We start from the raw sequence: 21,655 nt of genomic DNA, 5'->3' as shown, positions 1-21,655 counted from the left end.
CCCCTCCCCTCTAGAACCCTCAGTTTGTTTCTCAGAGTCCATAGTCTCTCATGGTTCGTCTCCTCCACTAATTCCCACCCTTCATTTCTCCCTTCCTACTATCTTCTTTTTTTTAAACATATAATGTATTATTTGTTTCAGAGGTACAGGTCTGTGATTCATCAGTCTTTCACAATTCACAGCACTCACCATAGCACATACCCTCCCCAGTGTCTATCACCCAGCCACCCCATCCTTCCCACCCCCCACCACTCCAGCAACCCTCAGTTTGTTTCCTGAGATTAAGAATTCTTCATATCAGTGAGATCATATGATACATGTCTTTCTCTCATTGACTTATTTCGCTCAGCATAATACCCTCCAGTTCCATCCATGTCGTTGCAAATGGCAAGATTTCATTCCTTTTGATGACTGTGTAATATTCCATTATATATATATACCACATCTTCTTTATCCATTCATCTGTCGATGGACATCATGGCTTTTTCTATAGTTTGGCTATTGTGGACATTGCTGCTATAAACATTGGGGTGCATGTACCCCTTCGGATCCCTACATTTGTATCTTTGGGTAAATATCCAGTAGTGCAATTGCTGGGTCTTAGGGCAGCTCTATTTTCAACTTTCTGAGGAACCTCCACACTGTTTTCCAGAGTGGCTGCACCAGTGTGCATTCCCACCAGCAGTGTAGGAGGGCTCCCCTTTCTCCACATCCCCGCCAACATCTGTCATTTCCTGACTTTTTAATTTTAGCCATTCTGACTGGTGTGAAGTGGTATCTCATGGAGGTTTTGATTTGGATTTCCCTGATGCCGAGTGATGTTGAGCATTTTTTCATGTGTCTGTTGGCCATTTGGACGTCTTCTTTGGAAAAATGTCTGTTCGTGTCTTCTGCCCATTTGTTGATTGGATCATTTGTTTTTTGGGTGTTGAGTTTGATAAGTTCTTTATAGAGTTTGGACACTAGCCCTTTATCTGATATGTCATTTGCAAATATCTTCTCCCATTCTGTTGGTTGTCTTTTGGTTTTGTTGACTGTTTCTTTTGCTGTGCAAAAGCTTTTTATCTTGATGAGGTCCCAATAGTTGATTTTTGCCCTTGCTTCCCTTGCCTTTGGCGATGTTTCTAGGAAGAAGTTGCTGCGGCTGAGGTCGAAGGGGTTGCTGCCTGTGTTCTCCTTTAGCATTTTGATGGACTCCTGTCTCACATTTAGGTCTTTCAACCATTTGGAGTCTACTTTTGTGTGTGGTGTAAGGAAATGGTCCAGTTTCTTTCTTCTGCATGTGGCTGTCCAATTTTCCCAACACCATTTGTTGAAGAGACTGTCTTTTTTCCATTGGACATTCTTTCGGGCTTTGTCAAAGATGAGTTGACCATAGAGTTGAGGGTCCATTTCTGGGCTCTCTCTTCTGTTCCATTGATCTATGTGTCTGTTTTTGTGCCAGTACCACACTGTCTTGATGATTACAGCTTTGTAATAGAACTTGAAGTCCAAAATTGCCAACACATGTCTTTCTTTTTCTCTTGTGAGCTACTGGAATTCAAAATACGTTAGTAACATTCTTTTTTTTTTTTTGGATTTTATTTATTTATTTGACAGAGACACAGTGAGAGAGGGAACACAAGCAGGGGGAGTGGGAGAGGGAGAAGCAGGCTTCCTGCTGAGCAGGGAGTCCAACGCGGGCCTCCATCCCAGGACCCTGAGATCATGAGCTGAGCTGAAGGCAGATGCTTAACCACAGGCATCCAGGCGCCCCTGTTAGTAACATCCTAATTATAAGCAATCTAACCTAAATTTTTATGTTTATAGCCCTTAGTTAATAAATAAGGGAGAACAGAAAAATATTTAGCGTGAGATGAGTTGTTAACTCTTAATTTTCTTATTTATTCATTCTGACACTTTATTCTTTTTATTTTGTACCCCTGCTTTACTGAAAAGACAAAGAAAATTTAATTCAGTAAAATATGACTAAGTGTAAAATGTAATGGAGTTTTTATGTTGCTGCTTTATGTTCCAGTTTCACATGTGGAAAGCTGCTTTCAGTAAAAACATTCCTGTGGTAAAAACTTTTTTTCCCCCTGTTGCAAAAACTTTTTATCTCATCTCTTTTGTGAATCTCTGTCCAATTTTACACCTCATTGTAAAAATATAAAAACATATTGATAACACCACTTATTTTCTTATCCAGAATACTCTAGCAAAGTTTAATGAGAACTAGATCCCTTTTTTATAAACACTTTCCTCTTTTATCATAAATACCTATGTTGAGTAGTAATGAAAACAGGAAAGAAATGAGGAGCCAATTGATAGGACATTCTTCACTTGTTGTAAACTCACACTTGCCTGACTTCTTTAATCTCTGCCGCTTTCACCTAAAGGATGTTTAAAGAATAAAGACACTGATTGGGTGACTGGCTGGCTCAGTCAGTAGAGTGTGTGGCTCTTGATCATGGGGTAGTAAGTTCAAGTCCCACGTTGAGTACAGAGATTACTTAAAAATAAAATCTTAAAAAAAAAAAGCCAAAGACAATGAAAACAAACCATTAAAGTGGCTGGCTAAAAAACACTCTTACTCTTTAGGTTAATAAAGCGCAAAGCATTCATTTAGGTGGGATGTTTGTGTTTCCATATTATCTTTCATTTGTTATTTCACAGTTCACATTTTCTTTATGTTACTTGTGAAACTGTAGCTATATACAATTTACTTCTGTTACCTGAAGTAAAGTTTCTTCAATTATCTTTTAAGAGCATACCATACTGGGGTGCCTGGGTGGCTCAGATGGTTAAGTGTCTGCCTTCAGCTCAGGTCACGATCCCAGGGTCCTGGGATCGAGACCTGTATCAGGCTCCCTGCTCAGCGGGGAGCCTGCTTCTCCCCAGTCCTTCAACTCGTGCTCTCTGGCTCTATCTATCTCTCTGTCAAATAAATACATAAAATCTTAAAAAAAAAAAAAAGCATACCATATTCATTTTCTTTTTAAAATCATTGTTACAAAATCTTTTCATAGTAATTATGTTTATTATTTGTCTGTTTTCCTTTTATAAGTGACAAATATCAAAATTTGCTATTGGACTAAAGATGTGAATAGATGTTCCTTGGGTCTGCTACATGCTGGTCTAGATTTTATTAGGTTTTAAAGACTGCTTCATATGTTACATGGTGTCTTCGTTTTCTAGGGCTGCCATAGCAGTACTATAGACTGGGTGGTGCACCAAAAGAAATCTATTTTCTCACGGTTCTGGAGGGTAGATATCCAAGATCAAGGTGTAACAGGGTTAATTTCTTCTAAGGTTTCTCTCCTTGGCTTTTCTTCGTCTGGTTTTTGTCTAGTGTCTTCATATGATCTTTCCTCTGTGTGTATCTGTGTGCTAATTTTTTCCTATAAGAACACTAGGTATATTTGATTAGGACCCAGCCTAATGACCTCATTTAACTTAATTACCTCTTTAAAGACTCTCTTTCCAAATGTAGTCATATCCTGAGGTTTTGGGAGTTAGGACCTCAACATACGATTTTGGTGAGGACACAATTTGGCCCATTACATTTGGTTAGTCTTCAAGAGGGCATGGACAGTTGTTTTTGCATAGTTATTCTTCATTTATTAAATCATTGCTCCAGGTCTCAGATTTCTGATTCTGGTTTTATGTTTAGTCTGGCCTTTAGTTCATGTATACAGTATTTCTAGATCTAGAATACTTGCTGGAACTTGAACTCACAATGTTGAAGCCTCCTCCCATTTAGAAAGTTCACCCTTGTATTCCAGAAAGTACTCTTCGTATTTGGCATGAACTGGCAATGATGGAGGAAAACTGAAGGAAAGAAAAACCTAATAGACTTTCTGTCACATGTAGCTGCCCTATGTCAGAAACTAGTGTTGGCACTAAAATGTGGCCTGTTTTAGTCTCAGTGGCTTTAGACAACGCAAATATATTAGCGTTATAGCTCTATGGGTCACAAGTCTGACACAAGTTTCATAAGGCTAAAATCATCAAAGGTGTCCACAGGGCTGTGTTTCATAGCCTGTCTTTTCTAGCTTCTAGAGACTGCCTCCTCTGTTCCTTGGTTCATGGTGCTCTTTTTCCATTTTCAAGCCAGGGATGTGGTATCTTTCTGGCTCTGCTGTCGTCATCACAGCTCTTTCTCTGAGTACAGCCGGGAAAGATTTTTCACTCTCAAGGACTCACCCTTAATCACATCTGCAGTCTCTTTTGCCACATAAGGTAACATATTTACAGGGTCTAAGGATAGGGAAAGTCGTCATTCTGCCTACCACAGAGTCCCAGCCAGAATGTCATCATTTGTCCCTCCACTCTCCTTCTTTTCTTTTTCCTTTCATAGTACGGAATTGCTTGTCATTTCAGACAAGTGGTCCTGCACTGGAATGAGCACTAATTATTACATAAAGCCAGAGGAGAGAAGAAGGTCCCTCGGTTTCCAGGCTTTCAGTTTGTAGTGTCATGGGCTTACTCTCTGCTGTCTCTTTTTATCTCACCCTCTCTAAATTAGATGATAATGGCTTGTATCAAGAATTTCTTTGGTTTTTGAGATACTACACCAATGTCTTGGGAACAAGATGGGACCTTTCTTCAGTTTGGCTTTATATGGCACTGAAACTATCAGGAAGTCTTTTGAAATTTGTGGTATATTTTAGGAATACTGATTATATAAACTAAAATAGACAAGATATTTACCTGAGACAGGAAACTTTTGGGAAGTAGAATACTTTTATTTTAACTTAATAATATAAATTTGAAATTAGTGGTTCTCAGTATATGTTCTATGAACCAACCACTTCAGAATTACCAGGGGCTTGTGTTAAGAATGCAAAATCCTGGGCCCTGTTCCAGACTTACTGAATCACAGTCAGATTTTAATCATTTTTATTTCTACCACTTTTTAACATTCATGCCAGCTCATATGCATGCTGATTTAAAGTATTGCTTTTATGCAATATTTAAAATTTTATGCCTCAGACTCTTGGCTAAATGTTGGCAGTTAGTTTCCTTTTATTTATTTATTTGAGAGAGAGAGAGAGAGAGAGAGAGTGAATGGAAGGGAGAGGGAGAGAGAGTCTGAGGCAGACTCTGCACTGAGTGCAGAGCCTGACACGGGGCTCAATCCCATGACTGCAAGATCACGACCTGAAGTGAAACCAAGGGTTGGACGCTTAACAGACTAAAAGCCACCCAGGTGCCCTGGCAGTTGGTTTCCGTAATTGTATTGATGATGTGAGCCAGCAAAAGAGCCAAAATTACATATTCTTTACAGAACCTGATTTTTTCATATGAAAATGAGTAAACGGCAACAAAGAAGATGATTATCTGTATATTATAAATAAAATTTTTAAAATAAATCCTAAAGTGGGGAATATTCATAACATTATGGCAGATAAACATTAATAATATTCTTAATATTCAGAGAACACTTTCAAGGCAATAAGAAAAGTCAAATGTGAAATATAAAAATTGCCTGAGGGCATATGTGCACAGATAATTTACAAATGAAGAAATAAAAATGGTCAATAAACTTATAAAAAGTATTTAACAATGTTAGAAGAGAAATACAAATGAATGCTACTTGACGACATTTTATATATGCAAATATATGTATTTTATATATTTAATATTTGTATATTCTATATTTATGTGTATATTTCATATACATACACATATATATGGAAAGATTATACTTTTACCTGATGCTGCAAGAAAATAGATACACAGATGGTTCCTGGCTTATCATGGTTTGACTTAGGATTTTTGGACTTCACAATGGTGCCAAAGCTATATGCATTCAGTAGAAACCATACTTCAGATTTTGAATTTTGATCTTTTTCCAGGCTGTGGTATGTGGTATGATCTCTCTCTTGTGATGCTGGGCGGAGGCAGCGAGCCACAGCTCCTAGTCAGCCATGTGGTCATAAGGTTAAACAGCCAATACACTTACAACCATTCTGTGCCCAGACAACCATTCTGTTTTTCAGTGTAGTAGTCAAGAAATTACATGAGATATCCAGCACATTATTATAAAGTAGGCTTTTTGTTGATGATTGTGCCCAAGTGTAGCCTAATATAAGTGTTCTGAGCACATTTAAGGGAGGCCGGACTAAACTATGATGTTCAGTAGGTTAGGTGTATTCAATGCATTTTTTACTTAAGATATTTTCAATTTATGTTGGACTTATTGGGATGTAATTCTATTGTAAGTTCAGGAAGATCTGTACTTAGATATCACTGGATTAAGAGATTAATTTGTTCATCCTCTATAGGAGGGCAGAGTTTCAATACAGTTTGCATGCTTTAAAATGTTCATCTAGTGACATGAAAACTTTTCATAATATAGTCCCCTGTGAAAAGGGGTTATAAAACAGTCTATGATATTGTCACACATTTAGAGAGATAGTATTCTACATGCATAGACATAGGGAAAAGGATCTAGAAGAAAATGCATCAAGATGCTAATAGTGGGTAGAGATTATTGGTATTCCTTGTTTTTAATTTTACTTTTCAGTACTCTGAAATTTTCTGATAGGCAATATTGCTTTTTTAATGATAAAGAAGACCCTAAAATATTAAAAAAATACTTTTTCTGACTACTAAATTTTTGTAATTTATTGAAAAAAGCTGAATACAGAATATTTAGGGTGTTCTGACAAAGTCGATATAGGACACAGGGTAAAAACCATGAAATTCAGGACATGTCCATATATATAGGATATCTGGCAACCCTAAACACACACCATCTATTTAGGAATGAAAAATAAATTGTTTTTTTTTCATTCTTAAGAAAATGTTATTTAATTCTCAAACTCCAGATTGGAAAGGTAGGAATGTAAGAAACTAGAACAGGTGAGAGTTGATAATGATTTCTATTAACATTAAATAAATGAATACTTCAAATAAAAATTTCCAAGTTTCCAGAATTGAGATATTTCTAATGAGTAAGTAATTACCTTCACCAGTGTATTCCCTCCTTATCTCCTCTTTGGAACTCTCTTCTATTCCTATATATTTTGTCTTTTACTGTTTTTCCCCTACTCTTCCCTTCTTTCATGCTTCTGAGTCTTTGGTGACACCACATGTATTGTATGTGACACTTCTTGCTAAAGGAAGTCTAACCTTTTTTAAGTGCTTGCTTAATTTCAAGTCTTTCATTTATTCTCCAACAAAGATCTCTTAAGTGTTTACTCTTGGCCACAAGAAGATTTTAATCCAATGAGTTAATATCACTTCTGTGCCAGGCTATGTGGGCTGTGGAGCCATTATCAAAACTGGATAATCTTGTTAAATTGCTTTTTGTAGATACTAATTTTTTTTGTCAGTCAGATTTCCAAGAATGCACTCATTATTCAAGCCTTAATTATCATGAAATTTTTAAAAAACTGTAACTTTGGCAGGGACATTATGACTGGAAGAATTTTATCACTTCCTGATTTAATTCAAAGATAACAAGATAAAGTATTCATAAGTCTTCCTAATTGACACTTCACTGTACTCAGACTTCTTTATGAATTATACTTTAATTATTAGCGTGGGAAAGAGTGAGAGAAAAGGCAAAACCCGTAGCATCTTTTCTCAATTGTGTTCTTTTTCTAATTCACATTTTAGAGGTCCAAATATATTCCAGACTTGGAGAAAGTATTTTAATTCTGGCAGCCACTGGTAGCTCATTGGTGTTTCAACCTCAGCCATTCAGAAGCCTGCCAGTAGACTGCTTAAAGATTTTAGGCCTCACAAAATAGCTGGGCTTTACAGCAGCACTGTTTCAGATTTTACATTTTATCTTAAATACATTTATATGATTAAATATGTTAACTTACAGCTAGCTGGAAAGCTTTAACTCATTGTTGTGCAGTGTAAGTCGGATGACCACAGAATCTATTGGCCAAACACACTGAAAGAGGATGCTGTTAATAATTATACTAGGACAATAGGTATGAACTGGGCTATAATTTCTTTTGGCTTTAAGCAAATCCCAACTCAGATCGTTCAGATGGTTTAACCTTTTGACATCACAACACTTGCAAAAACATATCATTTATCCATAACAAACAACCTCCAAATTTAGTGACTTAAAACAATCACTGTTTTATTAATGTTTAGGATTCACTGGGATGGCCAGGAAGGCCAGGATGCTTGGCACAGCCTTTCTCCATCTAGATTCTCATCCTCCACAAATTGTTCACATTCCACATGTAAAATATGCACATCTCCATCCTAGGTTCCCAGAAGTTTCAACCCACTAACAACAGCAGGCCCAAAGTTCAGGGTCCTGTCATCTAAATAAGTTCTAGACGCAAATGAAGCTTCTTGTGTTCTGCTTCTTGTCGCTGTTCAGTGGTGAGGCAGGGACAGAATAACCATAATCCACACTTCAATTAAAAATGGGAGGACTGGGCATCATATTGCCCTCAGTGATTCATGGCAATTCTGAATTGCCCCTGGACTCAAGTTGCCAGGCCACCTTCCCCGGGTCAGGGGATATTTTTTGAGTGGGGCCTACCTAGTTCTGTTTCCTTAGAGTGGTTCTATAGTTCGTTGTTCTTTTAGGCTTTTGGATCTGCTCTCTGAGCTCTTGGCTCCGTCCTTTGAGATATCTTTCCTTTTCCATAAGACATTGTGGTGCTGCCACTGAATAGCTTTCTCTGTCTGCTTTCTGCCTGTGGAAAGTTGAGGGCCCAGAGAATAATGTTCATTTTGATGTGTCTCTGTCCCAAATCATCTCAATAGCACAGTACCCTTAAGCATTTTTTAGGCTTTCTATATATCAGACCAATGTCTACCCTGTTAGAGAAAGGACTTACTCACAATTCTTTTCAAAACAGACCTCCCTATATTGACTGGCATGTCAGTGTGCTGCCGAACCAGCTCTTTTTAGCTAGCCATGGTGGTCTGTTGGGCTCCACTTTAAATTAGTCAGTTTTTTACAAAAGGTATTCCAGCCACACACTTGGTCTTTGATTGTAGGACTTCTTTTACTTTAGAAATCTTTTACAAACAAGTCCTGTGTCCCCTATATTCTCTTTAGATTTTGCTCACAAGCTAAACTTTTCCTTCTCCATCTCATCCCTGTTTTAACTTTATCATACAGCTATGAGAAGCCAACGTACACATTAGGCATTCTGCCCAGATATCTCTTCCACCAGATTCACAAGTTCTTTAGGTACATTGTCTTTTGAGGTCACTGAAGATAACAATTTGGTCTATTGTTTCACTATTACATGACATAGATTACAAATTTTTTTTCCAGCCCACAAAACAGTGTGTCCTTTTAAATCTCTTTCAGCAGTATTTTGTAGTTTCCAATGTATAAGGCTTACACATATTTTTGTGAAATATGTCCCTATGAATTTTATATTTTGGAATGATATTTTAAATGGAGTTGTGTGTTTTATTTCATTTTTACCTGTTCATTGCTAGTATGTAGAGATATAGTTCATTTGTTTGTGTTAATCTTAGAGCCTACTATTGTGTTAAATTCACATATTTTTTCTAGTGGGTTATTTTGTGTGTAGATTTCTAAATATTTTCCATGTAGATGATCATGCATATACAAATAAAAAGTTTACTTTCTTCCTTCTAATCTGTATTCCTATATTTTCTTTTTCTTGCCTTATTGTAATGGCTAGGGTCTCCAGTATGGTGTTGAATAGAAGTAGCAAGAGTGGATATCCTTGGGACGCCTGGGTGGCTCAGATGGTTAAGTGTCTGCCTTCGGCTCAGGTCATGATCCCAGGGTCCCGGGATTGAGTCCTGCATTGGACTCTTTGCTCAGCGGGGATCCTGCTTCACCCTCTGCCTGCCCTCCCCCTGCTTGTGCGCTCTCTGTCTCTCTGACAAATAAAGGAAATCTTAAAAAAAAAAGGGTAGATATTCTTGTCTTGTTTCCAATCTTAGGGGAATAGCATTCAGTCTTTCACCATGAAATACGTTGTTAGGTGTGGGTTTTTCACAGATGCCCTCTGTTGGGTTGAGGAAGTTCATTCCTATTCCTAGTTTACTGGGAGCTTTTGTTATATATGTATTTTATAGTATATAAATTATACCTTGATGAAAATGGTCTCATAAAAAACAGTATTACATATACTAAAACTTGAACAGAGTGGTTCTGTTCATATCTATCAGTTTTAGAAAAAACTTGAACTATTTGTTGAAGATTTTGCCTTCAGAAACAAATCTAAGAAAAGAATTGGTATCTTTCCATTTCCTAATAAACTAATATAATATTTCAAATCTCAGTATTACTTTTCTATGTGATAAACTTTGCTTGTAAAATCAGAATTGAACTTTTCTAATTAGCACCCCTGAAAGATTTTATTTCCTTTTATTTCCCCCAAATAAGGCAGAATGTTTTAATGTTTAGTAATTCTTTTTCTTATTTGACATATAAATACTATAGACATATTCTGTGTAATACAAAATAATACTGTAGGTTAATTCTCACTCAGTATGGAAAGATTTTATTTCCATTTCTCTCCTTCTATAGATGAGGAAACTGAGCTCAGAAAGTGTGAATGACATCCCTATCATTATTTCTATATCTGTGGTAACTTTTTTTTAATAGGATTTACTCAAAGATCCATTGTACATTGGGCTACGGCAGAGAAGAGTGAGAGGTCCTGAATATGATGATTTTTTGGATGAATTCATGGAGGCAGTTTCTTCCAAGTATGTATAATCTTTATTTTATCTATATTTGAATTGAATTTCAAAAATTTAAAGATAATCTAACATGGGTGCCTGGTGGCTCAGATGGTTAAACGTCTGCCTTCAGCTCAGGTCATGATCCCAGGGCCCTGGGATCGAGCCCTGCATCAGGCTCCCTGCTCACAGGAAGCCCGCTTCTCCCTCTCCCACTCCCCCTGCTTGTGTTCCCTCTCTCACTGCGTCTCTGTCAAATAAATAACTTAAAGAAATGATTTGTATGAAATGCATACACACATACTGTCTTAATTACTAGTGACCAAATGATAAAGTCATGCATCTATCTCAAAAAAGGTTGTCTTTGTTGCTATCCCTGAAGATACTTTTATGAAAATCTTTAGATCGTGTGGTTATTGAAATGCATGATTATGGTGAATGAGGCAGTGGTCACAGACCAAATTACCCAAGCAAGCCATTTTATGATTGTCAGTCTGTATTTTGTTTCTGGCTGCTAATAAAATGTGATCTCCAGTCATCTTTGTGGGTATATTTGACCCTTTTGTGGTAGGAAGTGGGGACTGAATGTGAGTTAGTATAATCCACAAGTCCAGAATGGTGTTTAAGAACCAGGACATCCAATCAATTCGTGAGTCTCTGATTAAATCTCTACTATTTGGTTAAAATGCAGTACTCTATTACACTTAATTTAGGTAACACTTAATTGTAGGCCAAGTGCTACTATAAAGTTTTCCAATTTTTTTTTCTTTCAGCAAAGAGACTTCCACCATAATTTAGTAATGTATTCTGAGAGAATTTTGTCACACTAATGAGACAGCTATCCCATTTATTACTATACAGCCACAAAAACCATGGACTATTTTAAAACCTCTATGCTGCCTTGGTTTTTCGTAGAAATAAACTCATCACTAGAACCAGCTGTAACTAGAGACATAGTCCGGGGTTTTTTAATTATAAGGTTTAATTTTAAGAAGTTGTATGCAACAGCAGAAAGTGCTTTCATCAGCTTGCACAATATTTAGAATATATTGAATCTCTCATTGCCTAAAGTTTCAGGGCAGAGTATATTTGCCAGTTAGTAAGGGCTACTTTTTAAAAACGTGGGCCTGATTTATTTATTGTAGTTATTAACTTATTCAGTTAAGCTGTACTTATTCATAGAAATAGTTAAGGAACTGTACAGTTTAAGCTCAAGATTGCATGGTACAGTTAATGTCTAGTAGTTTCTCATATATAATGTAATGTTTTGAAATTACCCGTAACTCTTTAGATAGTAACATTAATCAGGAGATTATGTAGAGAACATTGTGATGCTATGTAAAAGTAAAGGGAAATGCAATTCTTCTCATATTTGTTTTTATTTATTTTTATTATGTTGTGTTAATCACCATACAGTACATCATTAGTTTTTGATGTAGTGTTCCATGATTCATAGTTTGTGTGTAACACCCAGTGCTCCATGCAGTACGTGCCCTCCTTAATTATTTGTTTTTATTGTCTGTGTAAGTAGAGACTATCTTTACATGTACAATTTCAGTATACTTACAAAGAAACTGTTAAACAAGTTTATGAACATAGTTTGTATGGCCTATATACTTAAGTGCTGATGAAATGAAAATAGAAATAATTCCATTTGGAATCAAGGAGAAGCTTTCCTCAGAAAATGAGATTTGAGCTAATTTTGAATGCTCAGTGTCAATATAGAGTCAAAAGCTTTTTTAAAAAAGTGAATTGAAGGATTACCTAAGATGTCTGATAAAGAAATGAGGATTGACAAAAGTCAATAATTTTAAATGCAGAGAGCACCTATAGATCAGGAGTTATGCCATAGACTCTTCCCAGAGAAGAATCACAGACTTTCCAAAAATAGTTTCTAGCATGCTGAGGCTTTGGGAAAAGTTTTCTAGAAGCGACACCTAGCACTACCCAATTAAATTGGGAAGTGGTCCTGAAGATAAGCCCAAGATTATTTAAAAAGAAAATGTAACCTAAATTCAAGGTGAAAAATGACTGTTGCAAGTTGAGCTACTCAGGAATCACATTGTAAGATGGAGTTGATAAAGGAGTGCCCTTGGAATGAGCCCCTTTGGAAGGGAGGGGAAAGAAGGAGTAGACAAAGGGGGAAGGATAAAGTGGGTAAAGGGAGAAGTCGAGCTTCACCGTAGAACCACCAACAGCCTTGGATAACTTCATTAGAATCATCCCTGTTGCCAGTTAGATACTTAAGGGGACACGAATTTCTACCAATCTCACGCCCCCATGCTATATTGTTTTTTTTTACTTACTACATTCTCAGTGTTGGGTGGGGCAGTTTCAGATTCTTCTTCTTGACTTTCTTCATAATTATACTCTTTCCTTCATAGGCCAAGGACTTGATATGGGTGTTGTGGCATTTACTAATCATGTTAGTCTATTCTAATTATACATTTGGGTACTGAGAAAATCACCAGGCCAGTCTGTGGTCCTTAATGAATGGACCCATTATGAGCTAGACCTTGGCCAAGGCTCCATTTATTACTGAATTCCAAATGCCTTTACCCTAATGAAGAGGGTGATGGCATATAGATGCTTTTGGTCTTCTGGTATCACTGTCAACTCTGTGCCCTTGAAATGTTTGGGTATTCCCTGCCCCCAGAGCACAGTTACTTGAATAAAGAGGTATAGGTCCCACTGGAGAAGGATTGAGGGAATTATTACCCTCTATTCTTACCATGGTGTTGCAAGATCTTTCCTTCTGGATTCTAGGCCTCTTACGTTAGAGGGTTCTGAGTCCAAAAATTAGCTGAGGCATGGAAGCTGAAAAAGATGTTGACTTCACTGGGGCAACTTCCCTCAGATTTGTTCATTCATCTTTGATTTATTTTGATTGTACACATTGACTAGTAGCCTTGTCAGCTGTCTGTTTTGTGTCTAGGGATGCTGTATTCTTTTAACTATCTCAATAATTCTCTGTGGGTCAGCCGCCCACTGACCCCAGGCTTACCACTCTTAGGATAGTTAGGTCCATCTAGCTTTTCATGGCTTCTGATCCTCACCTGGACCTATCATCCCCATTTCTATCAAAGAGCCTAGTTCTAGAACAGCCTTCCCTTATGTCAGTTCTGGCCTTCGGAAGAGAACTGCCACAAAACTTGCTAATGTGGGTTCTTCTCCCTGGCATCTTCCTTATGGCTGTGGTAAATGATGTGGTAAATGGTGTGTTTTCCGGGCCTTCATAATATCTCATGGGTTTTCTGGCCTTACAAAGCACTTGCACATACCACAATATGGTATTTGTCTTTCTCTGACTTATTTCACTTAGCATAATACACTCTAGTTCCATCCACGTTGTTGCAAATGGCAAGATTTCATTCTTTTTGATGGCTGAGTAATAGTCCATTGTGTAGATATACTACATCTTCTTTATCTATTCATCTGTCAATGGACATCTGGGCTCTTTCCATATTTTGGTAATTGTGGACATTGCTGTTATAAACAATGGGGGGCATGTGCCCCTTCGAATCACTATTTTTGTATCCTCTGGATAAATACCTAGCAGTGCAATTGCTGGATCATAGGGTAGTTCTATTTTTAACTTTTTGAGGAACCTCCATACTGTTTTCCAGAGTAGCTGTACCAGCTTGCATTCCCACAAACAGTGTAAGAGGGTTCCCCTTTCTCTGCATCCTCGCCAACATCTGTTGTTTCCTGAGTTGTTAATTTTAACCATTCTGACTGGTGTAAGGTGGTATCTCACTGTGGTTTTGATTTGTATTTCCCTGATGCCAAGTAATGTTGAGCTTTTTTTTCATGTCTGTTAGCCATTTGGATGTCTTCTTTAGAGAAATGTCTGTTCATGTCTTTTGCCCATTTTTTGACTGGATTTTTTTGTTCTTTCGGTGTTGAGTTTGATGAGTTCTTTATAGATCTTAGATACTGGCCCTTTATCTGATATGTCATTTGCAACTATCTTCTCCCATTCCATAGGTTGCCTTTTAGTTTTGCTGATTGTTTCCTTTGCTGTGCAAAAGTTTTTTATCTTGATGAAGTCCCAATAGTTCATTTTTGCTTTTGTGTCCCTTGCCTCTGGAGACATGTCTAGCAAGAAGTTGCTGTGGCCAAGATCACAGAGGTTGCTGCCTATGTTTTCCTCTAGGATTTCCATGGATTCCTTTCTGACATTTAGGTCCTTCATCCATTTTGAATTTATTTTTGTGTATGGTGTAAGAAAGTGGTCCAGTTTCATTCTTCTGCATGTGGCTGTCCAATTTCCTCAACACTGTTTGTTGAAGAGATAACCTTTTTCATTGGATATTCTTTCCTGCTTTCTTGAAGATTAGTTGACCATAGAGTTGAGGGTCCATTTCTGGGTTCTCTATTCTGTTCCCTTGATGTGTGTGTCTGTTTTTGTACCAGTACCATACTGTTTTGATGATTACAGCTTTGTAATACAGCTTGAAGTCCAGAATTGTGATGTCTCCAGCTTTGCTTTTCTTTCTCAACATTACTTTGGCTATTCAGGGTCTTTTCTTGTTCCATACAAATTTTAGAATTGTTTGCTCTAGCTCTGTGCAAAATACTGGTATCATTTTGATAGGGATTGCATTAAATGTGTAGACTGCTTTGGGTAGTTTAGACATTTTAACAGTATTTGTTCTTGCTATCAATGAGCATAGAATGTTCTTCCATTTCTTTGTGTACTTACTCAGTTTCTTTCATAAGTGTTCTGTAGTTTTCAGAGTAGAAAATTATTTCTTCCCATTCATGAGCATGGAATATCTTTCAATTTATTTGTGTCTTTTTCAATTTAGTTTTTCCCCACTTCTTCAGTTTCTTTCATCAGTGTCTTATAGTCTTCAGTGTACAAGTCTTTCATTTCCTTGGTTAAATTTATTACTGGATTTTTAAAGATGCAATTTTAAATGAGATTGTTTTCTTAATTTCTCCTCTGGTAGTTTGTTAATATTGTATATAAGCACCATAGATTTCTGTATATCAGTTTTATATCCTATAACAGTTTTGTATCCTACAACAGTTTTTTGATTGAAGACTTTATGGTTTTCTGCATATAGTATTATGGCATCTACAAATAGAGATGGTTTTACTTCATTCCTTTCCAATTTGTATGCCTTTTATTTTTTTTCTTGTCTGATTGCTGTGGCTAGAACTTTACAATACTATGTTGAGTGTAAGTGGTGAGAGTGGGCATCCTTATCTTGTCCCTGGTCTTAGAGGAAAAGCTTTCAGCTTTTTGCCATTGAGTATGTGTTCATTGTGGGTTTGCCATATATAACCTTTATTATGTGGAGGTATGTTCTTTCTATACATGTTTTGTTGAGAATTTTTATCATAATTAGATGTTGAATTTTGCCAAATGCTTTTTCTGCATCTATGGAGATGATCATATGATTTTTATTCTTCATTTTGTTAATATGGTATGTCACATTGATTTACAGATGTTGAACCATTTTGCATCCTTGGAATAAATCCCATTTGATCATGCTGTATAATCCTTTTAATGTTTTGTTGAATTTGGTTTGCTAATATTTGTTGACAAGTCTTGCCTCTATGATCATCAAGAATATTGCCTGTAATTTCCCTTTTTGTGTGGTGTCCTTATCTGGTTTTGGCTTCAGGGTAATGATGGCCTTGTAAAATGAGTTTTGAAGTGTTTACTTCTCTTCAATTTTTTGGAAGAGTTTGGGAAGATTAGGTATTAAATCTTTTTTGAATATTTGGTAGAATTGACCAGTGAAACTGATCCTGGGCTTTTCTTTGTTGGGAGGTTTCTGATTACTGATTCAGTCTTCTTACTAGAAATTAATCTGTTCAGATTTTATATTTCTTCATGATTCAGTCTTGAAAAATTGTGCATTTCTAAAATTTAGCCATTGCTTCTAGTTTGTCCAATTTGTTGTATAATTGTTGTAGTCTTTTATAATCCTTTGTATTTCTGTAATTGCTTTTTCATTTCTAATTTTATGTGAGCCCCCCTTTTTTTCTTGGTTTGTCTAGCTAAAGTTTTGTCAGTATTTATCTTTTCAAAGAATCAGTTCTTAGTTTCATTGATCATTTTTATTGAATTTTTAGTCTCTATTTCATTTATTTCTGTTCTGATCTTTAGTATTTTGTTCCCTCTCCTAACCTTAGGTAGGCTTCATTTGTTCTTTTGTTAGTTCCTTTAAGTGTGAAGTTAATTTTTTATTTGACAGTTTTCTTGTTTCTTGAGGTAAACCTTTATCACTATGAACTTCCTTCTTACAACTTCTTTTGCTGCATCCCCTAGATTTTGGTATGTTGTGTTTCTGTTTTCATTTGTCTCTAGCTATTTCTGGTTTCTCGTTTGATTTCTTTGATGGCCCATTGGTTTTTCAGTAGCATGTTGTTTAATCTTTGCTTATACTTTTTTCAGTTTTCTTCTTGTAATTGATTTTTAGTTCATACCATTGTAGTCAGAAAAGATGCTTGATATAATTTCAGTCTTCTTGAATTTATTGCGACTTGTTTTGTGACCTTACATATGATCTACCCTGGAGAATGTTCCATGAGCACTTCAGAAAAATGTGTATTTTCCTGCTTTTAAATGGAATATTCTTGATATATCTATGAAGTTCATCTGATCTAATGTGTCATTTAAGGCGATTGTTTCCTTACTGATTTATTGTCTGGATGATCTATCCAGTGATGTAAGTGGGATGTTAAAATCCCATACTATTATTGTATTGCTGTCAGTTTCTTCCTTTAGGTTTGTTAGTATTTGCTGTATATATTTTGATGCCCCTATGTTGGATGCATATGTATTTATAAATGTTGTATCTTCTTGCTGGATTGACCCCTATATCATTATGTAATGTTCTTCTTATCTTTTATTACATTGTTTAAGTCTATTTTGTCTGATATGAGTACAGCTACACCAGCTTTATTTTTATTTCCATTTACATGGAATATCTCTCTCTCTCCCTTCACTTTCAGTCCGTGTGTATCCTTACTTCTGAAGTTAGTTCCTTGTAGGCAGCATATAGATGCATCTTGTTTTCTCATTCATTGGGCCCCTATGTCTTTTGATTGGAGAATTTAATCCACTTTTATTTAAAATAATTATTGTAGGTATTTACTTATTTCCAATTTGTTGTTTTCTGGCTGTTTCTGTTGTTCTTCTCTATTACTTCTCTTTCTCTTTCCTTATTTGATCGCTTTCTTTATTATGTTCAGACTTCTTTGTCATTTTATCTTATATAAGTTTTTGCTTTGTGATTACTGTGAGGTTTGCATATAACATCCTATGTTTATAATGGTTGATGAAACATTAAATTGATAAAACATTAAATTTGAACACATTCCAAAAGTTTAACACCCCCCGATATAGTAGCCTCTTTTTCCTGAATCAGTTGCCCCTGAATGTTAATAAGACAAGTAATGACTGCTTCAGCTCTGCTGCCTAAAATTCTCTATTTAATTGATGATTATTAACTAAATGAGAAAAATAGCTGTACCTCATGTGAGCTTTTAAAAAGCTAGTATTAAATTTTTTAATGAAAGAAATAAAAAGTGTTCAGCAAGGACTCTATTTTTAAATTTTTTCCCCTTTTTTACTTTAAATGATCAAAATTAAAAGTCAATTGGAAGCACTAGGAATGGCCACAGAGATGATGATTATCATATTTAGATGACATTCCCTAACCTTGGCTGCCATCACAAATTTTAGTATGATCTGTCAAATAATATTTAAGAGAAATAATCTTAGTCTGAAATCATACCATCTGCCATATACTGTAGTGTATGATGATGGTGTTTTCCTCAAGTGATGCTTTTTTTTTCCTTTCACTCCTTCAGTGTTAAAATAAAACCTCTGTATGTCATTCACACTACTCAAGAAGCTATTAATTTGGTCAAAGTTCTTGGAGGTCATATCTCAGATTTCAAAGGAATAAGATAGATAGCCCCTGATTCATGGCCAGATTTACTAAATTTATTTTTATTATTATTTATAATATTCTCTCTTTTTAAAGAAGTCATCAGAAATATAAGTTTATGTGCTCTTCATCCTTACACAAGGTTGCAATTTAATAGTTTCTTCACCATTCTACACTAAATTTTTGGCCTTAACATACATTCCTGTTGTTTGTCTTTCTGCCATTTCTGCCGCAGTGAATTCCATGGCTAACTTTTTATGCTGCCTTCTTCCACCTGTTCCAATCATTGCCTTTTATGCCTGATACTGTTTTTAGTTAAATGGATATATTTATAACTTAGATGATTTGATCTATAAATCTGTGAGGCCTTTTGGATTCCACCCGTCATTTTAATCAGCATAATTTACTTTGGTTTTCATAAGACATTAAATGAAAACATATGACTCTGTGGGACACCATCTGCTATTTTTCTCTGTGGTCCAAAGGTGATGTAAACCATTTGAAAAAAAAAAAATCAAATGGAAAGAATGTCTGTCAATATGAGAAAAATCAGCAACCATGTTACTTACCAAGGAACATGACTCAAATCAAATTTATGACTCAGAGTTTTTTTCCACTTTTCCATACAAAGAAAGATCAGATTGACAATTTAACCAAAGCCATATTTTTCTTAAAAATTCTATTTCTAGGGGTGCCTGGGTGATCAGTCGGTTAAGCGTCTGACTCTTAATTTCAGCTCAGGTCATGATCATAGGGTTGTGAGATTGAACCTCCATGTTAGAGGGGAATTGGTTGGGATTCTCTCTCTCCTTCTCCCTCTGCCCCTCCCCTCCACCACATTTGCACTCTCTCCCCCCTCAAAAAAAAGAAAGAGAAAAATTCTTTAAAAAATATTTTTAAAATTCTATATTTATATCTCACTCTCCACTTTTTTCAAGTGACTGAAGATGGTAGGTCATATAAGAATTAGAAATCTGCAGGTATGCCTTATGTGTATGCGTGTAAGAGTATGTACATAGATTTATATTTCTTCAAAGATTTAAGGTGGATATTTTGTTAGTTTTGCATCTTTGCCTTTATCCTGGCCCACCATTAGAGGCACCAATTGACTTGGAGGAACAAGTCAGATTTACTATATCTTGCTGAACATGGTTTACAACTTTTTCCTTTTAGGTGCTTTCTTTGCCTAATCATTTTTATTTGAATTATTAATTCTAGTTGCATTAATTTCAGCATTCCTTTAATATGGGTGTAAATGTTTTACACTGATTTTATTCTGTTTCAGTCTTATGAATGTATTATTCCACTGTGCCCTATTTTCCTTACTAGAGTATGAATTGTGTCAGAAAAAGAACTTTATTATCAAGGGGTTACTGTTTTCCAGAGTATCCCACAATATACTCTATCACATACTGGGTATAAAATAACTGCTTTTGAAAAAACATGCCTTAAACGTTGAATCTGACTTTCATGAAACTACAGTGACAAATGTATAAAGAAAAGGTGGTTCATTAATGTAAGCTAGACAAACACAGAATTTTCCAAATAAAGTAATTCTGCCTGTGTAAACTGAAGATTTGAGTTTTAATTGCATAGATACATTTATGCTTTAGATTTTGAAGTTTTTCTAAAGAAGAAAATATTTTAATAAATTTCTATTGCATCCATCATTACTGTTTCTTTTTTTTTTCAAGTTTTTATTTAAATTCCAGTTAGTTAACATATAGTATAATACTAGTTTCAGGTGTAGAATTTAGTAATTTAGCACTTACAAATAACACCGTGCTCATCGCAAGTGCCCTCCCGAATCCCTCCTTAATCCACATCACCTATTTAACCCATCTTCCTGTTCACATCCCCCCCAGTAACCATCAGTTTGTTCTCTGTAGTTAAGAGTCTGTTTCCTGGATTGACTTTCTTCCCCCCCCCCCGTGTTTATCTGTTTTATTTCTTGAATTCCACATAAGAGTGAAATGATACGATATTTGTCTTTCTCTGACTGAACATTTTTCACTTAGCATACTACTCTATAGTTCTATCCACATCTTTGCAAATGGCAAGATTTCATTCTTTTTTATGGCTGAGTAATATTCCATTGTGTATATATACCACATCTTCTTTATCCATTCATCAATCGATGGATATTTTTCCATAATTTTGCTATGGTTGATAATGCTGCTATAAACATTGGAGTGCATGTATCCCTTGTAATCAGTATTTTGATATTCTTTGGGTAAATACCTAGTAGTCCCAATTGCTCAGTCATAGGGTAGTTCTATTTTTAACTCTTTGAGGAACCTCCAGCTTCTGCAAAAGAAACAATCAACAAAACGAAATGCAACCTATGGAATGGGAGAAGATATTTGCAAATGATATATCTGATAAAGGGTTAGTATCCAAAATATGTAAAGAATTTATAAAAGTGAACACCAAGAAAACAAATAATCCAGTTAAAAAATGGGCAGACAACATGAATAGACATTTTTCCAAAGAAGACAAAAAGATGGCCAACAGACACATTACTTTTTCTTTTTGAATGAATCAAGGTCTATATAGTAGAATCCCTAAATATTTTATCTGAGTTTATTAAAGGTAAATTATATTTATTAAAGATGATATTAAGGTTTGACAAAGTCTATGTATCATGCTTCCTCTTTGTCTCCTTTATTCTCTTGACTTTTATTTAGCCAGGTAAAGCAGTATAATTCCTTAAAAGCTTGTGTTTCTTATAGTTTTCCATGTATATTACCGTGTGTAATAAATTGGAAAGTAAGAAGGAATATATCTGCTCCTTGGTAATATTTAAAAAAGAGACTCAGTGTAGATTTCCTTAATTGTGCTCATAGATTAAAAACAAAAGCAAAACCAAACAAACAGAAACAAAAAAACCACCATCAGCAGCAATGCTTTATGGGTCAAAATAAGATCCTTTGTTGTAATCTTTTCTTGCCCTCCTTAATTTAAATGTATTTATAAGCAAAGATAAAGCAGGATTGTGCTTATGAAAGCAGTTTAGTTTTTATTTTTAAAGATTATCTGTGTGGCCAGTTTGATGGGGGGAATAGTATAACAATATTTGGACAAGATGCAGTTTCATTAAT

General features: G+C 35.7%; 1 protein-coding gene across 1 annotated transcript in view; it reads left to right on the top strand.

The window, feature by feature from the left end:
* Positions 1–21,655, top strand: part of ME1 (malic enzyme 1) — a 193,544-nt gene that overhangs the window by 91,951 nt on the left and 79,938 nt on the right. Inside the window, exon 6 of the mRNA XM_025861900.2 lies at positions 10,565–10,668. Within this exon, the coding sequence (XP_025717685.1) occupies positions 10,565–10,668 (104 nt within the window). The remainder of the gene's footprint in view (positions 1–10,564; positions 10,669–21,655) is intronic.

Source organism: Callorhinus ursinus, unplaced genomic scaffold, assembly GCF_003265705.2.
Source record: "Callorhinus ursinus isolate GAN/ISIS: 27379988/994484 unplaced genomic scaffold, GSC_fseal_2.0 scaffold6, whole genome shotgun sequence".
Classification (NCBI taxonomy): domain Eukaryota; kingdom Metazoa; phylum Chordata; class Mammalia; order Carnivora; family Otariidae; genus Callorhinus; species Callorhinus ursinus.
Note: the sequence above shows the minus strand (reverse complement) of the source record. Positions and strands in the feature narration are given on the sequence as shown.